Source organism: Rosa rugosa, chromosome 6, assembly GCF_958449725.1.
Source record: "Rosa rugosa chromosome 6, drRosRugo1.1, whole genome shotgun sequence".
NCBI classification, from domain to species: domain Eukaryota; kingdom Viridiplantae; phylum Streptophyta; class Magnoliopsida; order Rosales; family Rosaceae; genus Rosa; species Rosa rugosa.
The window spans coordinates 49,475,124-49,498,916 of NC_084825.1; the positions used below are offsets into that span (position 1 = coordinate 49,475,124).

The 23,793-nt window shown below is 44.2% G+C and overlaps 2 protein-coding genes across 5 annotated transcripts; one reads left to right on the top strand and one right to left on the bottom strand.

The window, feature by feature from the left end:
* The first annotated feature begins 1,447 nt into the window (after positions 1-1,447).
* On the top strand, positions 1,448-23,701 carry LOC133717868 (protein DYAD-like). Of its 4 annotated transcripts, none has more exons than XM_062144617.1 (8): positions 1,448-1,732; positions 1,828-1,928; positions 2,035-2,588; positions 2,688-3,071; positions 3,226-3,334; positions 3,462-3,554; positions 3,807-4,394; positions 23,227-23,701. In XM_062144617.1, exons 1-8 carry the CDS (start codon positions 1,651-1,653, stop codon positions 23,350-23,352), a joined length of 2,037 nt encoding a protein of 678 aa, XP_062000601.1. In that variant the 5' UTR covers positions 1,448-1,650; the 3' UTR covers positions 23,353-23,701. The 4 variants fall into 4 exon arrangements, with proteins under 4 accessions (XP_062000601.1, XP_062000600.1, XP_062000598.1 ...); XM_062144616.1 differs by lacking the exon at positions 23,227-23,701 and adding an exon at positions 4,477-4,814; XM_062144614.1 differs by lacking the exons at positions 1,448-1,732; positions 1,828-1,928; positions 2,035-2,588; ... (2 more) ...; positions 3,462-3,554; positions 3,807-4,394 and adding an exon at positions 20,808-23,142 and having other exon boundaries at positions 23,227-23,365.
* On the bottom strand, positions 5,142-6,613 carry LOC133717872 (uncharacterized). The gene is made up of 4 exons (XM_062144619.1): positions 6,490-6,613; positions 6,366-6,398; positions 5,985-6,148; positions 5,142-5,643 (listed from the first exon to the last, which is right to left on the bottom strand). Exons 1-4 carry the CDS (start codon positions 6,539-6,541, stop codon positions 5,539-5,541), a joined length of 354 nt encoding a protein of 117 aa, XP_062000603.1. The 5' UTR covers positions 6,542-6,613; the 3' UTR covers positions 5,142-5,538.
* Positions 23,702-23,793: the final 92 nt, after the last annotated feature.

The following is a 23,793-nucleotide window of genomic DNA, read 5'->3' on the forward strand; positions in this document are numbered from 1 at the left end:
GTACACAAAATGACCTGAATTTGGCCATAAAATAAGGCAATATGAAAATTAGTATCTTCATTAAATGAAGTAGGGGACCAAGAAGAAAATTGAGAGCGTTACGTGAGGAGCAACACGTCCGGCTTTTTTTTTTCTTGGATTCTCTTCTTTCCGGTCATTAATCGGTTTCAAGTTAAACTGTTAAACAAAAAAAAAAAATTAATTATACAATACAAGTTCTATTGCGGCACTAATATCGCTATGTAATGAAGCGACTTGCCAGAAAATCTATAAAAGGTCTGGTAAAACTTATGCCTAGCTCTCTCTTTACCATAATTAATCTCCAATTCTTTCTTCTTCTTTATACGATTTGGATCAAAACTATCAACGTTTTTCAGGTTTCTGAGACATAATTGATTAATTAGTGAAACTCAAGTGTTTGGAAATCTGATTTTGAAGGTCCGGTAATGATTCCATGCTCACTCCTCTCTTCATTCGGTTTCAGTCCTCTAATATTTTCACTTTGTTTCTCTCTACATGATCACATCTCTGCACTGGAAATAGTTTTACTGCGAGTGAAATTTGTTATATAAAAGCTTATCATGATAGCTTTTTAGATCATATAATCACCCCAACGGTTTGATTGCTAAACTAATTTAGGTACTTCATCCAAAGATAAAGATTAATAACTCGTGTCTAATATTAAGAACATATTGATTTCAATCATAGTTCAACTCGCTTTGTGATGCAATTCAATAATCAAAGTTGTTCATATATAGTTTACAAATAAATAATATGAGTCTATTCAATGCAATTGTATGTTAGTATGTATCAAACAGACGGACAAATGGTCATGACTCAAGAGAATGTTAAAATAATAGTCAATAATGATATTCAATAGCGAGCTTGAATGGTAAAATAACTCCCATTTAACAATTATCTTAAAAAGATGGAGTCGTCTTATTGAAAGGTTATCATTAGTATTAATATTAAACTTGTTCAACAAGTAATGCACCAAATTTGTTGTCACTTGTGTCAAAATGCCACCTCTGAATAAATAGTTCTTGTTTCATCAAGAGATGAAAAATGCATGTTAACAAATATATTGCAGTATATGAATGTGTGTATTAGCCAAAACAATGTTACATTCATACATAGGGTGAAACGTCACATAATATGGCCATGGACAGAAGTTGTGTCACACAACCACCACCTTAATTCGGCCACAAACGCATATATAGCAATTAAAAACGTCTAAAGTTCTTCCAGTGTTGCAGAGCATAGCGGCAAAAATTAAAAATTTTAACGTTTTACTCTGTCATTTTTTACTCGGAGGAAAGCTTTCGTTTTTAACCCAACCATCTCAAAACGACATCCATTTCTTAGACCCATGTGCGTTTTGATCCCAAAGTTCCATATACTTTATTTGAGAAGCGAAGCACTGCTCAGTTCGTTTTGTACCATTGAATGCTCTGCACCCTACACGCGAATCTGGCGCGTCTCCGGACATCCAAAGCGTTCATGCAAAACCCACCACACTCTTCTGTTGGTATATATAGTTGGGGTCATGGTGTGAACAGTGTGTGTGGGTTTTGCTTGAACAGGAGTGAGTGTGAGTGGGTTTTAGGTGTTTCTTCTGAGTGCTTTTGAAATTAGCAGCAGAAGAAGAAGATGAAGAAGTACTTGGAGAACAAGCATCAAGAACAAAGAGCACAAAGCCTTTGTTTGGCAACACATGCTTCTGCTTCTCAAGGTAACAGAGCTTTTCTGGTTCAACGTATCAACCTCTTTTGTTCTTTTGTCCTCACTGTTTAATCGATTTCTGTGCTTTTTTTGGTGTTATTTCAGAGACCATCGACAACATCCATGTGGGTTCATTCTATGAACTAGACCATTCGAAGCTTCCTGCTACTGCCTCAGAAGAGATGGAGTCGATTCGGGTCGTCATGGTACTCATTACTAGAACCCAGAACAGTTTACTCATTTTCTTCTCCTAGTTTGGGTTTTGGTTTTTGTTTGTAATGGGTTTTGAATCTGGGTTTAATCGCTTTTCAGGTGAATGGAAAGTCTCTGTTCAAGGTTTCAGTGAGGTTTCCAAGCCTTCACTCTCTCCAAACCCATCTGAATGAGGAAAGCTACCAAAACCCAGACGGCTTCCTTCCTGCTTTCGACGAAAACTACTCTATGGCTCCACAAATCGCGTCGGAGGTGCTTTACCGGAGAATCCCACATCACGAAATAGCAGAGCAGAGCATGATGTGGAGCTTTTGGGCCGGACGGTGTCGTTTCGCTACCCGGAAAAGCCCATCTCCGTGTTGCTTGTCGGAGATTAAGCTCGGCGGGATGGTCCAATGGGGTAAGCGCAAACTAGTCCGGTGCGTTACGAGGCATGAGAGTCTGTCGAGCTCTGACCAAGAACAACCAGAGAAGGAAGAAATGGAGATGGATGAAGATGTGAAAGAGGCTCGTTATGAGTTTAGGAAGAGAAAACTGGTTCAAAAGAAGACCAAAGCAGCGAAGCGTCGGAAGCAGAACAATCAAATAGTGGTTCATGACCGGACCCAGAATCAATTGGTTGAAGCCTCAATAGAGAGATGGACTGCAAGGAGGTATGGAATCAAGCATTGTAATATTAAGTTGGTTGTTTTGAATTTTGATGAGGTTGGTTTTCATGTAATGAGTTTTGTTGATGGAATTTGGGGTTTTAGGTACAGGGCAGCAGAGGAGAGCATACTTAAGGTGATGAAGGCAAAAGGTGTTTGTGCTGAGAATCCAATACGGAGAGGACCACTGAGGTGTGAGGCCCGTAAGTTGATTGGGGACACTGGTTTGATAGACCATTTGTTGAAGCATATGGCTGGGAAGGTAGCTCCGGGTGGCACTGATCGGTTTCGGAGAAGGCATAATGCTGATGGAGCACTTGTGTATTGGCTGGAGAGTGCTGATTTAATGAGTGTAAGGAAGGAGGCTGGGGTTGAGGATCCTTATTGGACTCCACCCCCGGGGTGGAAGATTGGGGATAACCCAACTCAGGACCCTACTTGTGTGAGGATGTTCAAGGAGATTTGGGAAGAGATAGCCAATGTGAAAAGGTAATGGGATCATTTACCTTATTGTTGTTGAATCTGTTTTGGATTGTAGGGTAGTGTAACTCATTTTTATAGTAAGCATTGTTTGATATATGTGCCTTTTATGTAGATAATTTGCTTTGGTATGATTGAGCTTATGTGTTTTTGGTTTATACAGAGAGAGGGAATTTCAGCAGCAAGAGGATATAGCTATGGTGACCACCATAAACTCTTCGCTGACAACTCTGGATCAGGGCCAAGCTTACAGTTCAGTAACCTATCAAAAGGTAAATGATGAGAAGTGATGCAAATCAAATGTATGGAATAGATAACTCTTGATTATTGATCATGATGATTGGTCAGCTTTTTATGGTTAGTTTAAGTAGTGCTACTTGTTTGATGTATAATTGGCAGGAGTCAGAGGACAAATACACAGAGCTAGCTGTTAGGAAGTCTAAAATTGAAGAACAAATGCTGCAACTTTCTCAATCTTTCTCTGGAATTGAGGTATGGAGCATGAAATTCCCTCGAACTTTGACATTCTCCTTTTTTTTGCATTTGTTATGATTACATATTTATTAGCTACAATGCTAATGTTGACTTGAGCATCTAGTATTTATGTCCTTAGTAAATCACTTCCAGTCATAGATAGCATTTTGATTTAACTAGGTAGCATTCCACTGTCTGTAAACCATACATGTGTGACATTTAGCAATGTACAAATTTTTGATGATGAAACTGGGGAGGTTATTATTGTAGGAAGAAATGAACTCATTGCTAGAAGAAATGAGGGTGCTGAAACCAACCATGGAAGAATCAGCATTTGTCTACTCAGAAACAGCTGAAGTACCAATGCTGATATCGGACATAGAAGGAGGGACAAAAAATAAGATGGGATCAAGAGACAAGGCTAGTATAGAGGACAAGGCAGCAAAGATAGAGAGGCTGCGCAGTAGCTTCAGGATTTGCAAGCCACAAGGAACATTTCTGTGGCCAGACATGAGCGTGTCTCCAAAGGGTGTGGTTCAGCAAACCGACTCTTTTTTGGTCCCCACTCCACCCTCAGTTTCCTCTTATAACAAGTCAGCAACCCGCCTATTCCTTCATACACCAAATGAGCACAACCCGGGCTCCCCTCTGAAGCCATTGGCTGAGAGACGTGCAGTCAACATAAGCACTTTGAGCAATGTGACCAAGCCACCTGAGAAGACAAACCCCCAGTCCCAGATTGACTCTATCAGCATTGGCAAAACCCTTAACATCAACCTCAATGAGTTCCCTGATGCCTACAACACTGACTCTACTGCAATTCCCGAGGCTCTCACTTACCAGAGAAAGCATCAAAATGTGAGTACTAATGCTGATGATCTCTTTCTATGTTCTATATGTTGAATGGAAGTGCAGTTTAATTTATTTTACTGGATTGCAGATGGTGAAGGCCAAAATGACCATGGAGCATGACACAGATCCAGGGAAGGATATTATGGGATTGTTAAGGTACAACTCTAAGCATCAGCAAAGGTGGTGTTCTTCTTCTTTCACTAGTAGTTCTTGAAGCAAATGGTGGGTAACTTAGGGATCTCCTACCCCTTCTTTGGATACCGGATGTTGATTTGGTTCGAACTCAGGGAGCTATATTATTAGTCGGAATTAGAATATGATCGAGCAATAATTGTATTTATATTTGATCATTGGAAAGTATTGTACTCCAATGTATGGAGTTTTATGCTGGCTAAATTTTCCTAGGTAGGTCCGTAGGTGGGTATCTATACCCTTTTTTGATCCAAAATCTGAAACAGTTATTGAGCTACAATATCAGTGTGACAGATATGTATGGTTTTGGTGGAGAGCTAATATGAGGCAATTGATAGTATGATTGGCTTTCTAAGGCCAGAGATCATTTTTAGTTGCTTTTCTTGGTGTTTTTTTCTTTCTGCAAATCTCAACATACCCTCATTATGCTTGATATTGGTTCTACAATTGAACAGACTGTTACTTTTGATTGTTATTAAATTAGTGATAATGTCCCCGATAATGTTATGTTTATACAATATTAGTTTAAATTTGGGTCTCAGATGAGAACTTGGTGGTCACTTTTAAGAAGCTATAATCAGGGACAATTTCAATGGCACATGTAGTTCTCTAGCTTTCCTCATCTCAGAGGGTTTTTGGTTTACAACTTTTAGCACACTAGTAGCGTTTCCACAATGCTTCTTGAATTTGAGATGCATTTTGAAGATCATCTTTTGTGAAAGTCACTGAATTAAAACAAATTACAAACAGAATTTGTCTAGAGTTGCATACTGAAAAAGCTTTCCAACAGAGGGAGTGAATTGACGAAGTCAAATCATTTCAATGTCTTTATAGGTGCATACAGTAGCGCAAGCATCGGCAACAAAATCTGTTTCTCTAAATGATAATGCCTGGAGTAAGCCTCTGGATCTTCACATTCAAACCCAACAACTGCAAGTCAAGTCATTCTCTAGCTATTTCAATTCGAGTCATTCAATAGCTTTTCGGGGTACACCTCAAGACCACAGGTCTCAATCTGTATCTTGGACCATACGGGACAATTTCTTCCACACGAGCGTTGGTACTGCAAGAACAGAGGTTTACATTCGAAAAATCAGTTCGTGGCCATACTAGCTACTGATCCTATTGTGCAGAAGTAACTGAATCTATCACCAACACTACTTATAACAATGGGGTTAAACTCTGAAGTCCCCGATAAGGTCGAGCACCATTCATGGTTAAGATGATTATCGTAACATTTCCATCTCCGAGCACAAGAGATGAGATAACAAGACAGAAAACAATATCAAGTGCATAGTGCTTCTTGTGTTATTAACAGATACTGAACCTTTTCCATCCAATTTTGAACAAACATAGCAATGCAGCAAGCACATGAAGAATTTTAACTAGAGCAAATTAAGGTACCTCGTAGAACTTTTCAATCCATTCCTCACAAGTAGGATATCGGTATTTCGGCCTGTGATAGTCCCACCTGAAACAATCAGCTGATCTCGACGGAGTTCTAGTCAGAATAACCACAGCACCCGGAGGATATTTCTTGACAAGCTCATCTTGAACTTCACTAAGACCTAATCGAAAAGAATACATAACCATTACTACATGTAAACGAGAATTGATGTCGTTATACTGAAATGTTGAGGCTAGTAACATTCACAATTGTTTTTGTTTTCAGAGAGAAAAGTAAAAAAAAAGTTCCCTTGCAGGAGGAGGGCTAGCTAGTAAACTAAATTTACCCAGTAAATTAAACTGGTCCCTTGAATTAGAAAATAGAATGAGAATGCTTACTCTTTGGTTTTTGGGAGGAACTGGATGATGATTCTGCAAATAGTTATAAAACCCGAACAATTAACGAATCATTACCATTAATGAATAACGAATATGAAAACCCTGTACATGAGACAATACTAACCCTTGGAACGGCGACGGAAAAGTGAACCAGAATCGAAACCGAAAACACCCATGAGGAGGGTTTGCCCGGAGTTTCTTCTGTCTGCACTTCGGCGTTCATTGGGCTTTGGCTCATTGATATATTCCGGACACAGAGTTGCTAACGTGACAGAGAAATATGGACCGTTGGATCAGAAATTGCAGAAATTATGAGCTTTCTTTTTAATTGAATATTTTGATGAAACATTGGGCATTTTTTCTTGGACATCTCTTGTGAGTCTTGTCTGTCTTGTCTGTCGTTCCTATATATTGAAGATTGTTTTTGGGTCTACTTTCTCAAACATGATCATATTATGAGCTTCATTTCAATACATTTCAAATATATATATATTCGTTTGCTTCCGAGGAACTAATATCGCATAATCTTTTATTTAAAAAAAAAAAAAAAAAAATATATATATATATATATAGGATTTTTCTCAGGTAAGGATGTCCTTAGTTTTTCTTATGGAACGGATTTACTGTTTTCACCCACTTTCCGATCACATTTTCACATCTTAACCGTTCAGTTTTTAGATCCTAATGTATGGATCACCTCTGCAAAATTTCAGCCAATTTGGTGATCGTTAAGGCGTCCAAAACTGCAATTTACACGAACGAACCGAATCTGTCGAACCGGAACCGTTCGTTTACATTGTTGTAATTTGCAGTTTTGGATGCCTTAATGATCACCAATTTGGCTGAAATTTTGCAGAGGTGATCTATACATTAGGACCTAAAAACTGAACGGTTAAGATGTGAAAATTTGATCGGAAAGTGGGTGAAAACCGGAAATCCGTACCTAAGAAAAACTAAGGACGTCCTTAGTGTAGCCGGACTGTATATATATATATATATATATATATATATATATATATATATATTGGATGAGTAAATGAGTTTTAAAAGTATCATATAAGTAAACAAGATAAATAATCTAAATATATCAAGCGAACAAGGTAAAAGTTATAACACTTTTATGATCAAACCATTCATATATGGATTGCTGATCAAGTTGTCTCTGCCTTTAATTTAGATTTTCTTAGTTGGTTGCCGTAAAGGCATCTGTCTGTACTTGGGCGTTCATAGGACTTTGGTTCATGAATATATTTCAGACACAGAGTTGCCGACGTGAAGGAGAAACATGGACCGTTGGATGAGAAATTACACAAATTATGAAATTTCTTTTTAATTGAATATTTTGATGAAACATTGGGAGATTCTCTGTCATTCATAACAGACTTTGTTGGAGAAAATTTTCTCACATATCAGGAAAAAAAAAAGGTTCTTAACCAAAAGCACTAAAATTGGCTAAAACTGTCCCACCCCAGCAACAGATTTTTATTCCCATTAACCAAATTTAAAGAAAAATGACAACTTTGCCCATAACTTAATTAAGAAATTGCATCATGCCACTCTGTCATCTCTCTCTCTCCTTCCCCCCCCCCCCCTCCTTCAACCATGTTTGAGCTCCGACTGAATCAAGGCGCCATTCTTTATCGGAAGGCCATGGCGCCACTCCTCGCCGTGGCCAACTTCGCCGACGTCGAAACTCATGGAAATTGAAGCGTTGTAATAAAATCACTTTGAAATCGAAAGGAGAGAGAAGAACATGGCGGAGGATGGCGCTAAACCATCGCCGGCGGTCCACCCAACGATTACACCACTGTCTTACCTTCTGAGTTGATGGAAAGGCCAAGGCGAAGATGGCTTCCCCACTATCAACTCCTTCTCTTACAGCAAACAACTCCATTTCTCTCACTCCGGCAAGGTACTAATCTATTTTTGCTAAATGGGTCATAATTGCGTTATTGGTTCTTCTGAATTTGTTATTGTTTTTTTGGTGAAAATAGGAGAATCCGGTGATACCTTGCACTCAGAAAACTTGGAAATTGAACTCTGGGAAAGCTTATGCACGCTGAGAGTGGCTATTGGCTATCCAGGTTGTCATCGCTCAAAGCATGGGTGTTGTTGAAGTTCAGTTGCTAATTTGTTGTTATTATTCAATGGAATTGGGCTTGACCAAAAAAAATCAATGGAATTGGGGGTGAAGTTACACTGAGCATTTAGGGATAGATTTAATTAAATAAAGATTTGACCTTTTTTATTTATCATGTAGAACTGTGTAGGCATATTACTGAGGTATAATGAATTGCTTTGTTTGCTCCAATAGTCCAATTGTTAGCTTTTCAACCCACCTTTCTTATTAGTGTCTATATTTTTGGGGTCAAATATTGCAAATTTGATTAATATCCATATTTGTTATATAGGACAAGAAAGAAATCGAGTATTAATATCTGTACATACATGTACATTTGCAAGCATAATTAGCTATAATGGGCCACGCTCATTGCACCGCCAAAGGTACTAATTCCAACCAAAGGAGTGACATACAGATACACCGTCAGGCGGGCTACAACCTCAGCGTCGGATCACCCCCAGGTCACCGCCTACGCACCGCCACGCACCGTGCCAAAATGGCATCAGTAGCTCCCAGAGCTGGGAACTGAAGCACATCAGTCCCACATCGAAAACAAGGAGGAGGTCAGCCTCCTCCTCACCTATAAAAAGGTTCTCTCATCTCTCCTCTCTCCTCATTAATTACGCATTCAATACTTACCTACTGTTACTTTGTCAACATAAATACATTGACTAACTTAGGCATCGGAGAGTAACAAAAGGTCATCCCACCACAATCACCATGACTAACGGTAGCGGGGGAAACGCTGAAGAGCAGGCGGACCATTCCGCCATTCCCCAACCCCCTGACCCAGCGGTAGGCGTTAACCGCGCACTATTCACAACCCCGGCCAACCCCGGCGGTGAGGCAAATCCAAGCAGCAGCCGCCCACCGGGCCAAGATCTCGTCACTATGTACGAGCTAGCACTGGCGGATCTTCACAAGGCAAACAGAGAGCGTGAGGAGGAGCGCAAGGAAAAGGCTGAGGCCCAAAGACAGGTGGCTACGCTCATGGCACGTTTTGAGGAACTGAAGAGGACGTTGGAGGCCACCGCCCGCCCAGCACAGAGCGAGCAGTCACACAGCACCAGGCGTAGTCGACCAGTCACTGGCACATTGTTGCCAGGGCTAGTCATACAGATGCAGGTACCGCTGGACTCACCTGAACTTTTGGGGATGGGACCACCGCCCATCCCCCAGCTAATGATAGAGCAGGAGGCGGAATCACTGCCACACTCCAACCGCTCGGAAGCTAGGGCGAGGACTGAAGGCAATCCGCCTGAGCCAAGGCGCAGGCAGACCCAGCGGATTATTCAGGCTGGTTCCGTCGGCGATGCAACCGCCCAAATATTGGAAAGGATGCACCAACTGAAGCAGAGGTTGATACGGGCGGAGTCGGGCGCCCCAGCGCCAACTCAGAATCCACTTTTCGCTTCCAGACCTGGGCCCTTTACCGCTGCGATTCTGCAGGCTATCAGACCAGCGTCTGCAAAAACCCCAAAGATGTCGCATTACGGCGGAATGTCTGATCCCTTCGTCCACATGGACACCTTCAAGAAAGTCACCAACAACAAGGGATTCGACGACGCCACCCTATGCCACTTGTTCAGCGAGACATTGGACGGTGAGGCGATGAGATGGTTTTTCGAGTGTCCGCCAGGGTCCATTGACTCATTCCATGCACTGTCACACGCCTTCCTCTCTCGGTTCATCCTATTGTCCGCCAGACATCACAACACAAGTCAGCTGTTCTGCATCAAGCAAGGAGCGGACGAATCACTGAAGGCCTTCGTCACAAGGTGGCAGGCGGCAGCGTCTCAGTGTCGTGACCTAGACAAAACAATGGCATTGGCGGCCTTCAAGCAGGGACTCCTCAAAGGGCCATTCCTCTATCACCTCAACTACAATCATCCTAATGCGGCGTATGACCACGTCATGAGTGAGGCGGTCATCCATGCCCAGGCGGAATTCCTCACATATGGAGAAACCCCACCGCCACCAGCAACTCCAGCAAAGCCAACACAGCCATCCTCCAGTCATCAGGAAACTGCTCACAAGACCCCTTCAGCACCGCCAACTGACAAGAAGAGGGAGTGGCAGCAGGGCCACCACTAGAACAAGCGGCAGAGGGACAAACATTACAACAAGGGCAACCGCCCAACCCATGGGGATAACCGCAACAAGCAGGCGGAATCCTCTCAACGGTATGCAGTGTTTACTGTCCTCACGACCTCTTATGAAGAAATATACAATCAGTGCAAGGATCAGATCCCACCGCCACCCCCTCCAAAGTTCCCAAAAACAGGCAAGCCCAGGAACACCGGCAAGTGGTGCAAATACCACGAGGACAGCGGCCACAATACCAGCAGCTGCAATGCTCTCAAAACGGCCATTGAGACCTTGTACCGTGACGGCAAGTTGGAGCAGTTCAAGGTGCGCCAACCACCACCAGTAATTGCCAACGTTGAGACCTTGGGCCGCATCAACATCATCGATGGCGGTGCCCCAATCACCAGCATGTCTCACAGGGCAAGGAAGCGCTATGCACGCGCCAATCATCCAAAGGAGGTCTGCAACATCCGCTACGAGAGGTCCGCCAAGCTCCCAAAATCAGGTTGGGAACCTATTACCTTCTCGGATGAGGAAGAGAGCGGGGTGCACCTACCACATGACGACCCATTCTTGGTCGACGCCATTCTTGGCAAATTCTCAGTGGGGAGAATCTTGGTGGACAGCGAGTCCGCTGTTAACGTCATCTTCAGCGGATGTTACAACCACCTCAAGCGGAACAAGAAACTACTCCAGGATCACGAGCCACTGCTCAGCTTCTCCGGTGACGTCACACAACCGCTGGGGTCGGATTACATGCGCCTGGTTATTGGTACTAGTCCATGCATGGCGGAGGTACATACGGAATTCATTATTGTCGATTGTTTCAGTTCGTACAACGCCATCATTGGACGACCAGCACTTAACAAGCTCAAGTGCATTATCGCCGGATACATGCTTCTCATGAAGTTCCCCACACCCAACGGCACGGGCTGTGTGAGAGGAAGTCAACAGTTAGCTCGAGAATGCTATTCAACGACTGTAGCACGGTCAGCACGCCGCTATGAAATTCTGACGGTGGGTAATCAGGCACCAAATATCTTTGAGGATCCTAGGGATGAGGAGAAGAAGTATGTCAAGAAGGAACCGGTCAACCCGGAGACGTCGTTGAAAGTCATCTGCATCTCGGACGAGCACCCTGAGCGGACGGTCCGCATAGGCGCCCAGCTAGACCCAGAGGTAGCGGCGGAGCTCACTCAGTTCCTATGTGATAACGCCGCCGTCTTTGCCTGGTCCTACGCTGACATGCCAGGTATCTCTCCTGAAATTATAACTCACAAGCTGACCATAAAACCCTCCTTTTATCCCATCAAGCAGAAGCGGAGGGCCTTTGATGAGGAAAAATACCAGGCAATAGGAGAGGAGGTTGCCAAGCTCCAGGGCATTGGATTCATCCGCCAAGTCATCTATCCCCAGTGGATCTCCAATTTGGTAATGGTCAAGAAACCCAGCGGCAAGTGGCGGATGTGTGTCGACTACAAAAATCTCAACAAGGCATGCCCAAAGGATAGTTTCCCGCTACCTCGTATCGATCAGCTAGTCGATGCAACCGCCGGACATGAACTCCTCAGCATGATGGACGCTTTTTCTGGATATAATCAGATCAAGATGCATCCCGGCGACCAGGAGTGCACCACCTTCACCACCGATAAAGGCCTCTACTGCTACAATGTCATGCCTTTCGATCTGAAGAACGCCGGTGCAACTTATCAGCGGTTGATGAACGCCATGTTCGCTGAGCATCTGGGAAAAATCATCGAGGTTTACATGGACGACATGCTAGTCAAGAGCATAAAGGCCAGCGGACATGTGGCCAACCTCAAGATCATAGTAACCATTCTCTTGGCCTATGGTATGCGCCTCAACCCAGAAAAATGTTTCTTTGGAGTCACCGCCAGCAAGTTTCTGGGTTACATCGTCAGCGAGCGAGGCATCGAGGCCAGCCCGGACAAGGTGCAGGCCATCCTTAACCTGGCGGACCCCGAGTATAAGGTGGACGTACAGTGCCTCCAGGGCAAGTTAACCGCCCTTTCTCGATTCATCTCCAGACTCACTGATAAGTGTGCCCCATTCTTCAAACTCCTCAAAACAACTCACAAGAAAGTCATCAACTGGAACCCAGAGTGTCAGGCGGCGTTCCAGGGCCTGAAGGAATACCTGGCGACAGTCCCTCTCCTTTCTGTCCCTGTGCAAGGAGAAACACTATTCACTTACCTAGCGGTATCAGTATCAGCGGTAAGCTGCGCCATTGTCCGGCGGGAAGGCCAGGATGAGCTCCCGGTGTACTACGCCGGCAGGGGCATGAACGGAGCAGAAACGAGGTATCCTCCCCTGGAGCAACTGGCCCTCGCACTCATCGTTGCCGCCAGGCGCCTCCACCAATATTTTCAGGCTCACACAATCCATTTGTTAACCAATCAACCGCTGAGGCAAGTGCTGCAGAACCCTGAACACTCGGGGCGCCTCAGCAAGTGGGCCATTGAGCTCAGTGAGTTCGATATTGATTACAAGCCAAGAACAGCCATAAAGGGCCAAGCAGTGGCAGACTTCATCGCTGAGCTCACCGAGCGCCAGCCAGAGCCCGGAACAGACATGATAACCGCTGAGGAAGCGACTCCCCCACAGTCAGATTGGAACCTGCATGTGGACGGCTCCGCCAGCGCCAAGGCCAGCGGCGCCGGAGTCATCTTAACAGGACCCGGGGGACTGAACGCGGAGTACGCGTTGAAATTCAACTTCAAAGCTTCAAACAACATGGCGGAGTACGAGGCACTCATTGCCGGCTTGCTCCTCGCCATTGACTCAGGGGCTGACAGCGTCAACATATTCAGCGACTCTCAATTAGTCGTTAACCAGGTCAACGACAACTTCCAAGCCAAGGACCAACAGTTAGCGGCATATTTGGGGTACGTCAAAACGTTGCTAAAAAAGTTCAAATTTCACACCATCACACAAATCCCCAGGGAAAAGAACGCCAAAGCTGATTCACTGGCGAGACTGGCAACCGCCCAACCACATCAAAGTCCAGCGGACACAAGAGTGGAGTGCCTTGACAGGCCAAGTATCACAAAAACCCTGGCGGAGATCTTCAGCATTGAGGTCAGTCCCAGCTGGATGGACGAGATCATTGAATACAAGCGCAGCGGCACACTGCCGGAGGACAAGGTTCAGGCGCGACAACTCAAGCGGAGAGCAACTCGCTACAACATCCGGAATGGCAAGCTTTACCGCCAGGGATTCACCCACCCCAACCTCCGCTGCCTAACCCCGGAGGAGGGAAGAGTGGTTCTAGCGGAGATACACGGCGGAGAATGTGGAAACCACTCGGGCGCCAGATCCTTGGCCAATCGCACAATGCGACAGGGCTACTTCTGGCCCACACTTGGTGATGACGCCCGGCGGATTTCGAGGTCTTGCCATAAATGCCAACAGTTTGCAGATCTCCCACATACACCGGCAGAACCACTGTCAGTCATCATCGGCCCTTGGATTCACTCCACGTGGGGCCTCGATTTGATGGGAAAGTTCCAAACCGCCAAGGGCCAGTTCAAGTACATCATTGTTGCTATCGACTATAACAGCAAGTGGATAGAGGCGGAGCCACTGACGGCGATAACCACCGCTAAGGTAACTCATTTCCTCTGGAAAAACATCTACTGCCGCTATGGTGTCCCACATACAATCATTACGGACAACGGCACGCAGTTCAACAACAAGGAACTCATCTCCTTTACCGCCAACTTGGGCACCAAGCTGAGTTTTGCATCTGTCGCCCATCCCCAAACCAACGGCCAGGTCGAAGTAGCAAACAAGATAATCAAGAAGCTGCTAAAAAAGAAGCTCGACGACGCCAAGGGTTTGTGGGCGGAGAAGCTGCCAGAAGTCCTATGGGCCATCCGGACAACTCCAACTACCGCCACTGGCGAAACCCCTTTTTGTATGATGTTCGGGGCAGAGGCAGTCCTACCTATTGAAGTAACTCAGCCTACCGCTAGGGTCGAAGGCTACTGCCCAGAGACCAATAGCGACGGCGTCAACCTGGACAGAGACCTCCTAGAAGAAAAAAGACACAAGGCCCATTTGCACAACTTGCAAAACAAAAGGCTAGTATCGCGTTTCTACAACGCCAGAGTCAGGGCCCGGAACCTCCAATTGGGGGACTGGGTAATGAAGGAAGTCATTCCGCCACCAACAAAACTCCGCCCAACTTGGGAAGGTCCGTACAAAATTGTGGAAGTCGTTAGCCCAAGCACCTTCTACTTAATGGACAAGGATGGCGTCACGTCGACCCACCCTTGGAATACCGAACACCTTCGGTATTACTACAAATAGTCATCCGCTACCCAGGAGCATCTTGACTTAGCTAAATTTTTGTTCAATATTTAGCTAAGGGAAGCTACCCAACGGGTACTACCCCACTTTTGTACACGCTGATAAATCAGCTATCAATGAAACGGGGAATTATTCAAACCATTGTTACCAAGTCTAGCACTGAGGGCAACTGGCAACGCCAACAATCATCAGCGGACCTCGTCCGCTACATGGTGCACTTGGACCAATCTTAATTCCTTTAATGTTTCATTGATTGACAAAAGAAAAATCTAAGTCCGAATACTAGCGGTACAAACACATCATAACAAACACATTCAAAAATTCATTCCATTTCAAAATGTTTGGTACAAATTTTATGCCTCAGCGGCTACAAAAGGACAAGAAGGAAAATATAGTGAAGGTTCGAGCATCAGGGATGGCCCTCGGCATCTTCTGCTTCAGCGTGCGGCGGCGGGATTGCGCGGCTCGTTTGGTCAGACCCTCGGGCTGTGGGACTTGGTGTCTCTATCGTGCCGTCCGCCCGGGTGTGCGCCGCCAGGAAGCCAGCACGTGACACCTCTGACGGGGTAGGACGAGGAGTCTGCTGGGACCCTTCCGCCGGCCGTGCACCACTTTCTCCGCTACCTGAGCGGGCACCTTCCGCGGGGGCATGTGCGACGCCTTTCTCCGGTGGGGCACTCTTAGCCGGCGGCACGTCGGGCTGAGACGCTTTGGCAAAGTCGATGGCGCCCTTCCGCTTCAGCATGTCTATGTTTGCTAGGGCCCCTTCCTTCGCCGACTGGGTCAGCGCTTTCTTGTACTCCGCTGACTGTTTGAACGCCTCAACAGCCGCGGCCGCGACATTATTCCCTTCAGCCCTCAGGCGGGTAACCTCACCCTCTAGCCGCTTCACCTCAGTTATTCTGGCGGCGGACTCCCGCTGCACAATAATGAGTTTTTTGTCCTTGGCGGCTATCTGCTCCTGCAGCAGGGCGGTGTCCTGCTCCAACTTGGAGACGTGTTCATTCCGGTCCAAGTCCCGCTCGATGGCCACCGTCAGCTTGCCTCGAGCGTCCGCAAAATCACACTCCGCCTTCGCCAGGCGCCGCTCTACCTCCGCCAGTTTCTCCTTCGCCTCCGCCAACTCCCTCTGGAGACCTTGGATTTCCTCCCTGAGCTCCCCCTCGACCAGGGGCTGCTTTAACGCCGCCACGAACATGTCGTGCAAATTTGATTAATATCCATATTTGTTATATAGGACAAGAAAGAAATCGAGTATTAATATCTGTACATACATGTACATTTGCAAGCATAATTAGCTATAATGGGCCACGCTCATTGCACCGCCAAAGGTACTAATTCCAACCAAAGGAGTGACATACAGATACACCGGCAGGCGGGCTACAACCTCAGCGTCGGATCACCCCCAGGTCACCGCCGACGCGCCGCCACGCGCCGTGCCAAAATGGCATCAGTAGCTCCCAGAGCTGGGAACTGAAGCACATCAGTCCCACATCGAAAACAAGGAGGAGGTCAGCCTCCTCCTCACCTATAAAAAGGTTCTCTCCTCTCTCCTCATTAATTACGCATTCAATACTTACCTACTGTTACTTTGTCAACATAAATACATTGACTAACTTAGGCATCGGAGAGTTGAAGACCGCCCGGTGCGGTCTCCCTCTGACGCCCTTTGTATTTTACTTGATAGGTAGCGGAAGCTTTGAGAACATCACAAGTATCGATCCGCCCACCGGATCAGCGTTAACAAAGGTTCAGCTACCGCCGAACTTTTAGACATTAACAATATCCATATTTAGGGGGCAATAGAGGTCTGTTAAAGTTCTATTGGGGGGCAATAGACGTCTATTGAGGGGCAATATACGTTTTGAATTGATGTAATTTCCTCTTTTTTTCTCTTTAATTAAAGTTTTATTTGTCTAATTTTAAGAAGATTAGTTCCCATTTCGGTAATCGAAACGTCTATTGGGGGGCAATAGACGTCTATTGGGGGGCAATAGACGTCTATTGGGGGGCAATAGACCTCTATTGCCCCTCTATTGGGGCAATACACGTCTATTGGGGGGCAATAGACCTATATTGCTCTTCTATTAGGGGGCAATACACGTCTATTGGGGGCAATAAACCGTTCGGGTGAAGTTTTTAGAAAAATCCGGTGGGCGGCGGCCGGTGACCGGTGACCGGAATCCGGCGGCCGGTGAACGGGCTCTGGTGAAGTCCCCTATGGTCTCTCTCTCTCTCTCTAAGTAACAAAGGTGAGGGTAAAATGGTATTAAAAAAAATAAAAACAAAAAAAAATCTTATTTGGGTATTAAGGAAGATCTCCTTAGAGTGTTTTGGGTAAGAGGGAATTAAAAAAACTTAATGGGGTAAATGAGAAAAAAATCTCTAGAAATGGGGTAAATGGACAAAAACCCAAAAAAAAAAATGGCTATTTTAGTCTCCGAGAAACAATCTCAAACATACCCACAATGTGAACCTCATCTCAATACACTTTCAATGTATTTATTTGGATGACTAAATGAGTTTTAAAAGTATCGAACAAGTAAACAAAATAAAAGTTATAAACTTATAACATATCTATGATCAAACTGTCATTTATAATTCACAAGGATAATAATCAATAACACGGATCTCTTCTAATGAGGACCACTAAAATGAAGATTAGTTGAGAACTTTCTAATCAATGGTTTAGCCATTTAGGAGAATCACTTTTCGATTACATTACGGCAAATTAACTGTTAGATGTTAATGTATGCATGAGTCACTTCTGAAAATTTTCATCCAAATTGTTAATCGTTAGGATACCGAACTAGATCAAGTCAATGGATGAACGAAATCTGTCAAATATGAACTGTTCATGTTCATAACTAATAAATCACAATTATGAATGTCTTAATGATTTTCAATTTGGGTGAAAATTGCATAAATGATCTACATATAAATATCTAAACATCTAATGGTTGATCGAAAAATGGGTCTAATACAAAAGTTAACTAGTCCTCATTTTAATGGTCCCCATTAGAAAGGCTTCTATCAATAACATAACAGTTTATACATCACACTGCAAGTTATGCATAATAATTGTCACATCACTGCTCCGACTAACACTCTCATGTTTTTCGACTAAATGACACTTCAACCTTTCCTCTATATTTGAAATCCAAAATCACAATATTTAACACCGACCCGAAAAAGGAAAAACAAAGAAAAGAAAATCCTTGTCAAGAAAGAACACGAAATGGAATTGAGATTGGTGAATCCAAAACCAAATCCATTTCGTCCAGTTAAATTTGGGTTGGGCCTGGAGAAGTTATTGTCACACCTATATATAAAACACGCAATGTCGTTTTATTAACACCCTATATCCCGCTCTCGTTTACCGAACTCCTCGATAGTTAGTTTTCGTCTTCAACCACATCTCTCTCTCTCTCTTCTCCGATCTCAAAATTCATGGAGGCCATCCAACCAAACCCTATCGAAACCCTAGATCACCAACCTCCCTCCGAACCCCCCGCCTCCTACAACCACCACCCTCCTTCGGAATCTCTAGTCTCCGATTACAAGGACCCTTCTCCTCCCCCATCTCAAACACTTACTTTACAGATTGAAACAATCCGGGCGGATGTGGTATACCCGTCTAAGTGACTACTTGATTGGGAAAGAATATAAGAACGATGAATTATGCCCCTGCATATTCATAAAGAAAACAAGTTCAGGATGTGCAATTGTAGCTGTATATGTCGATGATATGAACATAATAGCTAGGTACTCTTGATGAAATAAGAGAAACCCCGAGCTACTTGAAATCCGAATTTGAGATGAAGGATTTTGGGAAAACTCGATTTTGTCTAGGCCTTGAACTAGAACACCAAGTTTGTGGAATACTAATCCACCAGTCTGCGTATGTCCAAAAGATGCTCAGGCAATTTAACATGGACAAAGTGCATCCTGCTAGCACTCCCATGATCGGTCGAAGTTTGGATGCAAGAAAAGATCCATTCCGTCCAAAGGAAGATGACAAAGAGGTGTTTGGAGCTGAAATTCCTTATCTAAGTGTAATAGGCGCATTATTGTACTTAGCCCAATGCGCCTATTGCACTCGACCAGACATTGCATTCTCAGTGAACTTGTTAGCTAGATTTAGCTCAGCGCCAACGCAACGTCACTGGAATGGTATCAAGAACATTTTCTGATACCTAAAATGAACCATTGACTTGAGACTGTTCTTTCTGTACAGAGAGACAAGAGGGACCGCAGATGAAATTGCAATCCCTAAAGGAAATGTTGATGGCAAAAGCGCAATTCACTACACCGAAACCCCAAATAATGTTTTGGTTGGTTTTGTTGATGCTGAGTACCTCTCTGACCCACATAAAGGTCGTTCCCAAACTGGTTATGTATTTACCGTTAGGAGCTCAGCGATATCTTGGAGATCAACCAAGCAAACCATTGTGGCTACCTCTTCGAACCACTCTGAGATCATTGCTCTACATGAGGCAGTTCGTGAGTGTTTATGGTTAAGAGGTATTATTACACATATTCGAGAGACTAGTGGTTTGAGTTCTACCGCTAAAGAGCCTACTTGCATTTATGAAGATAATGCAGCTTGCATCGAACATATGAAGTTAGGTTATATCAAGGGTGATAATACAAAACACATAACACCAAAGTTTTTCTACAATCAGCAACAACATGCTCTGCTCAAGATTCAAGTGAATTAAGTAAGGTCTGAGGAGAATGTGACAGATTTGTTCACCAAATCATTGTCTAACGCCATATTTGAGAGAAACATGTGAAAAACATAGGAATGCGAAGACTTTCCAAGCTCCCTTGACTAATGTAAGGGTCAGGAAGAGGTGTAGACGTCAAGAGGAGTCTAACACACACATGTTATCATCAAATGTAATAGGTGCGTTGTGCTCTTTTCCTTCGACCAATGTGTATTTTTTGTCCCACAGGGTTTTTATTGTTATTTGGCAAGGTTTTTAGTAAGGCAATAATTCGTGCATCATTTCCTCTTTGACTTGGCACAATGGGGAGTGTTAAAGGAAAAATACATTATGTGTCTTCGTCAAAGTAACTGACGAAGATGGAATCAAGGAATTACGATTATAGCTCAATCAACATTTACTATCATTATTGTAATTGATGTTTCCATTGTAATTCTCTCCCTATATAAAAAGATTATTAAATGAAATGAGTAGACCAATTCTCATTTTATTTCTACAGATTGGAGGGTTTTTAACTTTTTATTTCATAAATTAAGTAATGTTTCCTCCACATTAACACCAATTATAAACGCAACATCTGCTCTAGATTTTTTTTTTTTTTTTTTTCACACAACAACGACCTGAATTCGGCAATATGAGAATCAGTATATTCAAAATTTCAAATAAATGAAGTAGGGGACCATTTGTCTAAAAAAAAAAAAAAAATCTCGTCAGGGTCAATGGTCAACGTCCTCGACTAGCAAAGGTCTTGGTTACCATAAAAGATAAAATCATTTGTTTGTCTAACGTGGGAATGAAACCGAAAGTCCTTTAGTGGAAGAAAAAGAAAAACAACAATATTAATTGTTTATTACAAAAGCCAAGGGAAGATACACAGAAGCTGCAAGTGCAACGCTGTTCTTGGATTGTTCCTCCATTTATGTTTGCCAAACTTTCCAGAAAAAGAGCATTTCTCTATCATTTCGACCATGTGGGGGGCACTAAATGGTGGACAAATGCATTTACCTTTTTTTTCACTTTCTTCCAATTGGTCTGGACAATTTACTCACTGCTGCATTTGGAGTTGCTCAGATTGATTCGTCCAGAAAAACTGAGGAGCTAGGCCAAGGAGCAAGGGTGGGCTCACGGTTCATATCTTCCACAGCCACAAAGATTAAGCTGGTCCCGATCAATCTGCAATAATCAAGGTTGGTTAAGTACTTTGAATTTGAAAATACATAGCCGCAATAATTTGTTGATCGATTTTGTTGTAATTATGGGGTCCGTGGCTCTAAACTTTGTTGGAGGAATTCCTTTCCAAGGGCTATATGATGTAGTTAAGGTGGCCGTTCACAAAAGTACAAAGTTCAAAACTGACCTCATAAATCTTGAATTCACACTACGTTGTCTAGAGTCACGGACGCTTGAGCAGATAGGAGAAAATAACGTTCGACTAAATCTCCCAACCAATACAGTAGTAGAGCTTGAAAAAAAAATGAAAGAGGGTAAAGCACTTGTGAGTAAGTTATCCGAGCTTAGCATGTGGAACATCCACATTTGGGGCAATTGCTGCAACTGCATAGGGCCTGATTACGCGAAACAACTTGGTGAATTGAATAGTTTTCTTTGGAGCCTGGTAGAATCACTACGGCTGGAGCAAATGAGGAATATAACCGAGCTCGTATGTTTGGCAAGAAACTTCAAAGACAGACAAGATGATATGGAGAAAAGACAAGCTGAAATGGAGGAAAAAGTAGATGATATATTGAGGGGGCAGCAGGAAATCTATGCTATATTGATAAAGCAGCAGGACACAGTACAGAGACTTGTTCCTAATAGCATGCAACAAGCTCCATCATCAAGCAGAATAGGGGCTGCTAATCCTACTCTAAGAGTAGTATTCCGACAGTTGGTTAATGTTGTCATACAAGCGAAAACCGAGAACATGATGTTTGAACGCCTCCTCGACGCATTCAAATCCACACTCTACTGCTTACAACCACTGATAGAAGAGGTAGCAGAACATGGCAGGGTAGTGCATCTTCCAGAGCAAGAAGTGGAAAAGTTTATTATACAAATAAGGAATGGTGTAGAGCTTGTTCACAAATGCTCCAAGGTTCGCAAGCATGCAAACTACAGGAAGTATAAATTCACTGACAAAATTTTCAATTTGGAGGAGTATCTTTTCAGGCTCTTCATTGAACTCAAAGGGCAGGTAGAAAGGAATATGAAGGAGGCCATTGATTCTGCAAACAATATAGAGATGGCGATCAAGAAAATTGAAGATGAAGATTTATGTGACGTGCAGCTGCCTGAACTTCTTTCAACTGCAGTTGGATTTGATGTGCTCAATATGCAGGGACTAAGAGATGTAACTGAGGAGACTTTGTTGGACTCGGCAAGTGTTAAAGAGGAGGGAGTCGAGCAAACTGAAGGTTTATCTGACGTGCTGCCTGAGCTCCTTTCACCTGCAGATGGATTGGATGTACTGAACATGCAGGGATCATTGGATCTTATTACCCCAAATATCCAAGTGGTGGTCACAGAATCGGAAGAAATAGAGGTCATTGATAATTCAACAAGGAATGTGCAGGAAGAAGAAGAAGAAGTAGAGCTGGGGCACTCAACGCCTTCTTTTCACCATAATCCCCAATTCAACAGCATGTTGGAAGGTCCTTCCTATCTTGTTTCAAAGCAGCTTCCAAGCTCCAGTGAGCAAGAGAGTCAAGCCAAACAGGACCACCACCTTCTCGTTCAACACTCCCAAACCAAATGGAAATCCGAAGCCCAGCAGCAAAGTTACACCTCCAAATTGCTCCAGGCGCACAATCAGGTTTCCGTTGAGCCCAGGAGCCAATCATTCTCCTCCACGTGTCCTCCTCCCCGCCGGGGCCGAGCCCTCCGTGGGGCCGCCAAGGGGAGGACCCGCTGGAGCCGGGACTCCAGTGAGCGAGAGAGTCAGGCCAAACAGGACCACCACCTTCTCGTTCAACACTCCCAAACCAAATGGAAATCCGAAGCCCAGCAGCAAAGTTACACCTCCAAATTGCTCCAGGCGCTCAATCAGGTTTCCGTTGGGCCCAGGAGCCAATCATTCTCCTCCACGTGTCCTCCTCCCCGCCGGGCCCGAGCCGTCCGTGAGGCCGCCGACCGGGTCCTGGCCGAGGCCGCCAAGGGGAGGACCCTCTGGAGCCGGGCCATTCTCACCAACCGGCTCAAGCTCAAGTTCCGGCAGAGGTTCAGCGTTTTCCGGTTGAAGAAGCAGAAGTTCAGCGTTTTCCCGTTAAAGTGGAAGGGCTTACCGGCTCTGCAGAGGAAGGTCCGGGTGCTCGGCGGGTTGGTTCCCGGTTGCCGGAAGCAGCCGCTGCCGGTGATTCTAGAAGAGGCTACTGATTATATTGCGGCGTTGGAGATGCAGGTCCGAGCCATGAGCCAGCTCACGCAGCTGCTTTCAGTCTCCGGTTCGACTTCCGGCGCCGGCGGATCAGGTTCTTCGCCGCCGCCCAGTTGATTAGACCCAGCAGTGGCAAGTTGCTGAATGCTGATGATCTCTTTCTATGTTCTATATGTTTAATGGAAATGCAGTTTAATTTATTTTACTGGATTGCAGATGGTGAAGGCCAAAAGGACCATGGAGCATGATACAGATCCAGGGAAGGATATTATGGGATTGTTAAGGTACAACTTAACGCATCAGCAAAGGTGGTATTCTTCTTCTTTCACTAGTAGTACTTGAAGCAAATGGTGGGTAACTCAGGGATCTCCAACCCCTTTTTCGGATACTGGATGTTGTTGATTTGGTTCGTAACTCAGGGAGCTACGTTATTAGTCGGAATTAGAATATGATCGAGCAATAATTGTATTTATATATGATCATTGGAAATTACTTAATTTACATTGGACTCCTATGTATGGACTATGGAGTTTTATGCTGGCTAAATCTTCCCAAGTAGGTGGCTATCTATACCCTTTTTTAATCCAAAATCTGAAACAGTTACTGAGCTACAATACCAGTGTGACAGATATATGTATGGTTTTGGTGGAAAGCTAATATGAGGCAATTGATAATATGATTGGGCTTTCTAAGGCCAGAATGATTTTTAGTTACTTTTCTTGGTGTTTTTTTTTCCTGCAAATCTCAAAATATACTCATTATGCCTGATATTGGTTCTTCAAT

Bases quoted from the DNA above. Each gene is read 5' to 3' on its own strand.
- LOC133717872 (XM_062144619.1), bottom strand. From the start codon at position 6,541: ATGGGTGTTTTCGGTTTCGATTCTGGTTCACTTTTCCGTCGCCGTTCC. The intron at 6,399-6,489 runs GTTAGTATTGTC...AACTATTTGCAG, and splicing joins TTTCCGTCGCCGTTCCAAGG to AATCATCATCCAGTTCCTCC. The intron at 5,644-5,984 runs GTACCTTAATTT...CTGTTCTTGCAG, and splicing joins GGATTGAAAAGTTCTACGAG to TACCAACGCTCGTGTGGAAG.
- LOC133717868 (XM_062144614.1), top strand. From the start codon at position 20,893: ATGGGGTCCGTGGCTCTAAACTTTGTTGGAGGAATTCCTTTCCAAGGG.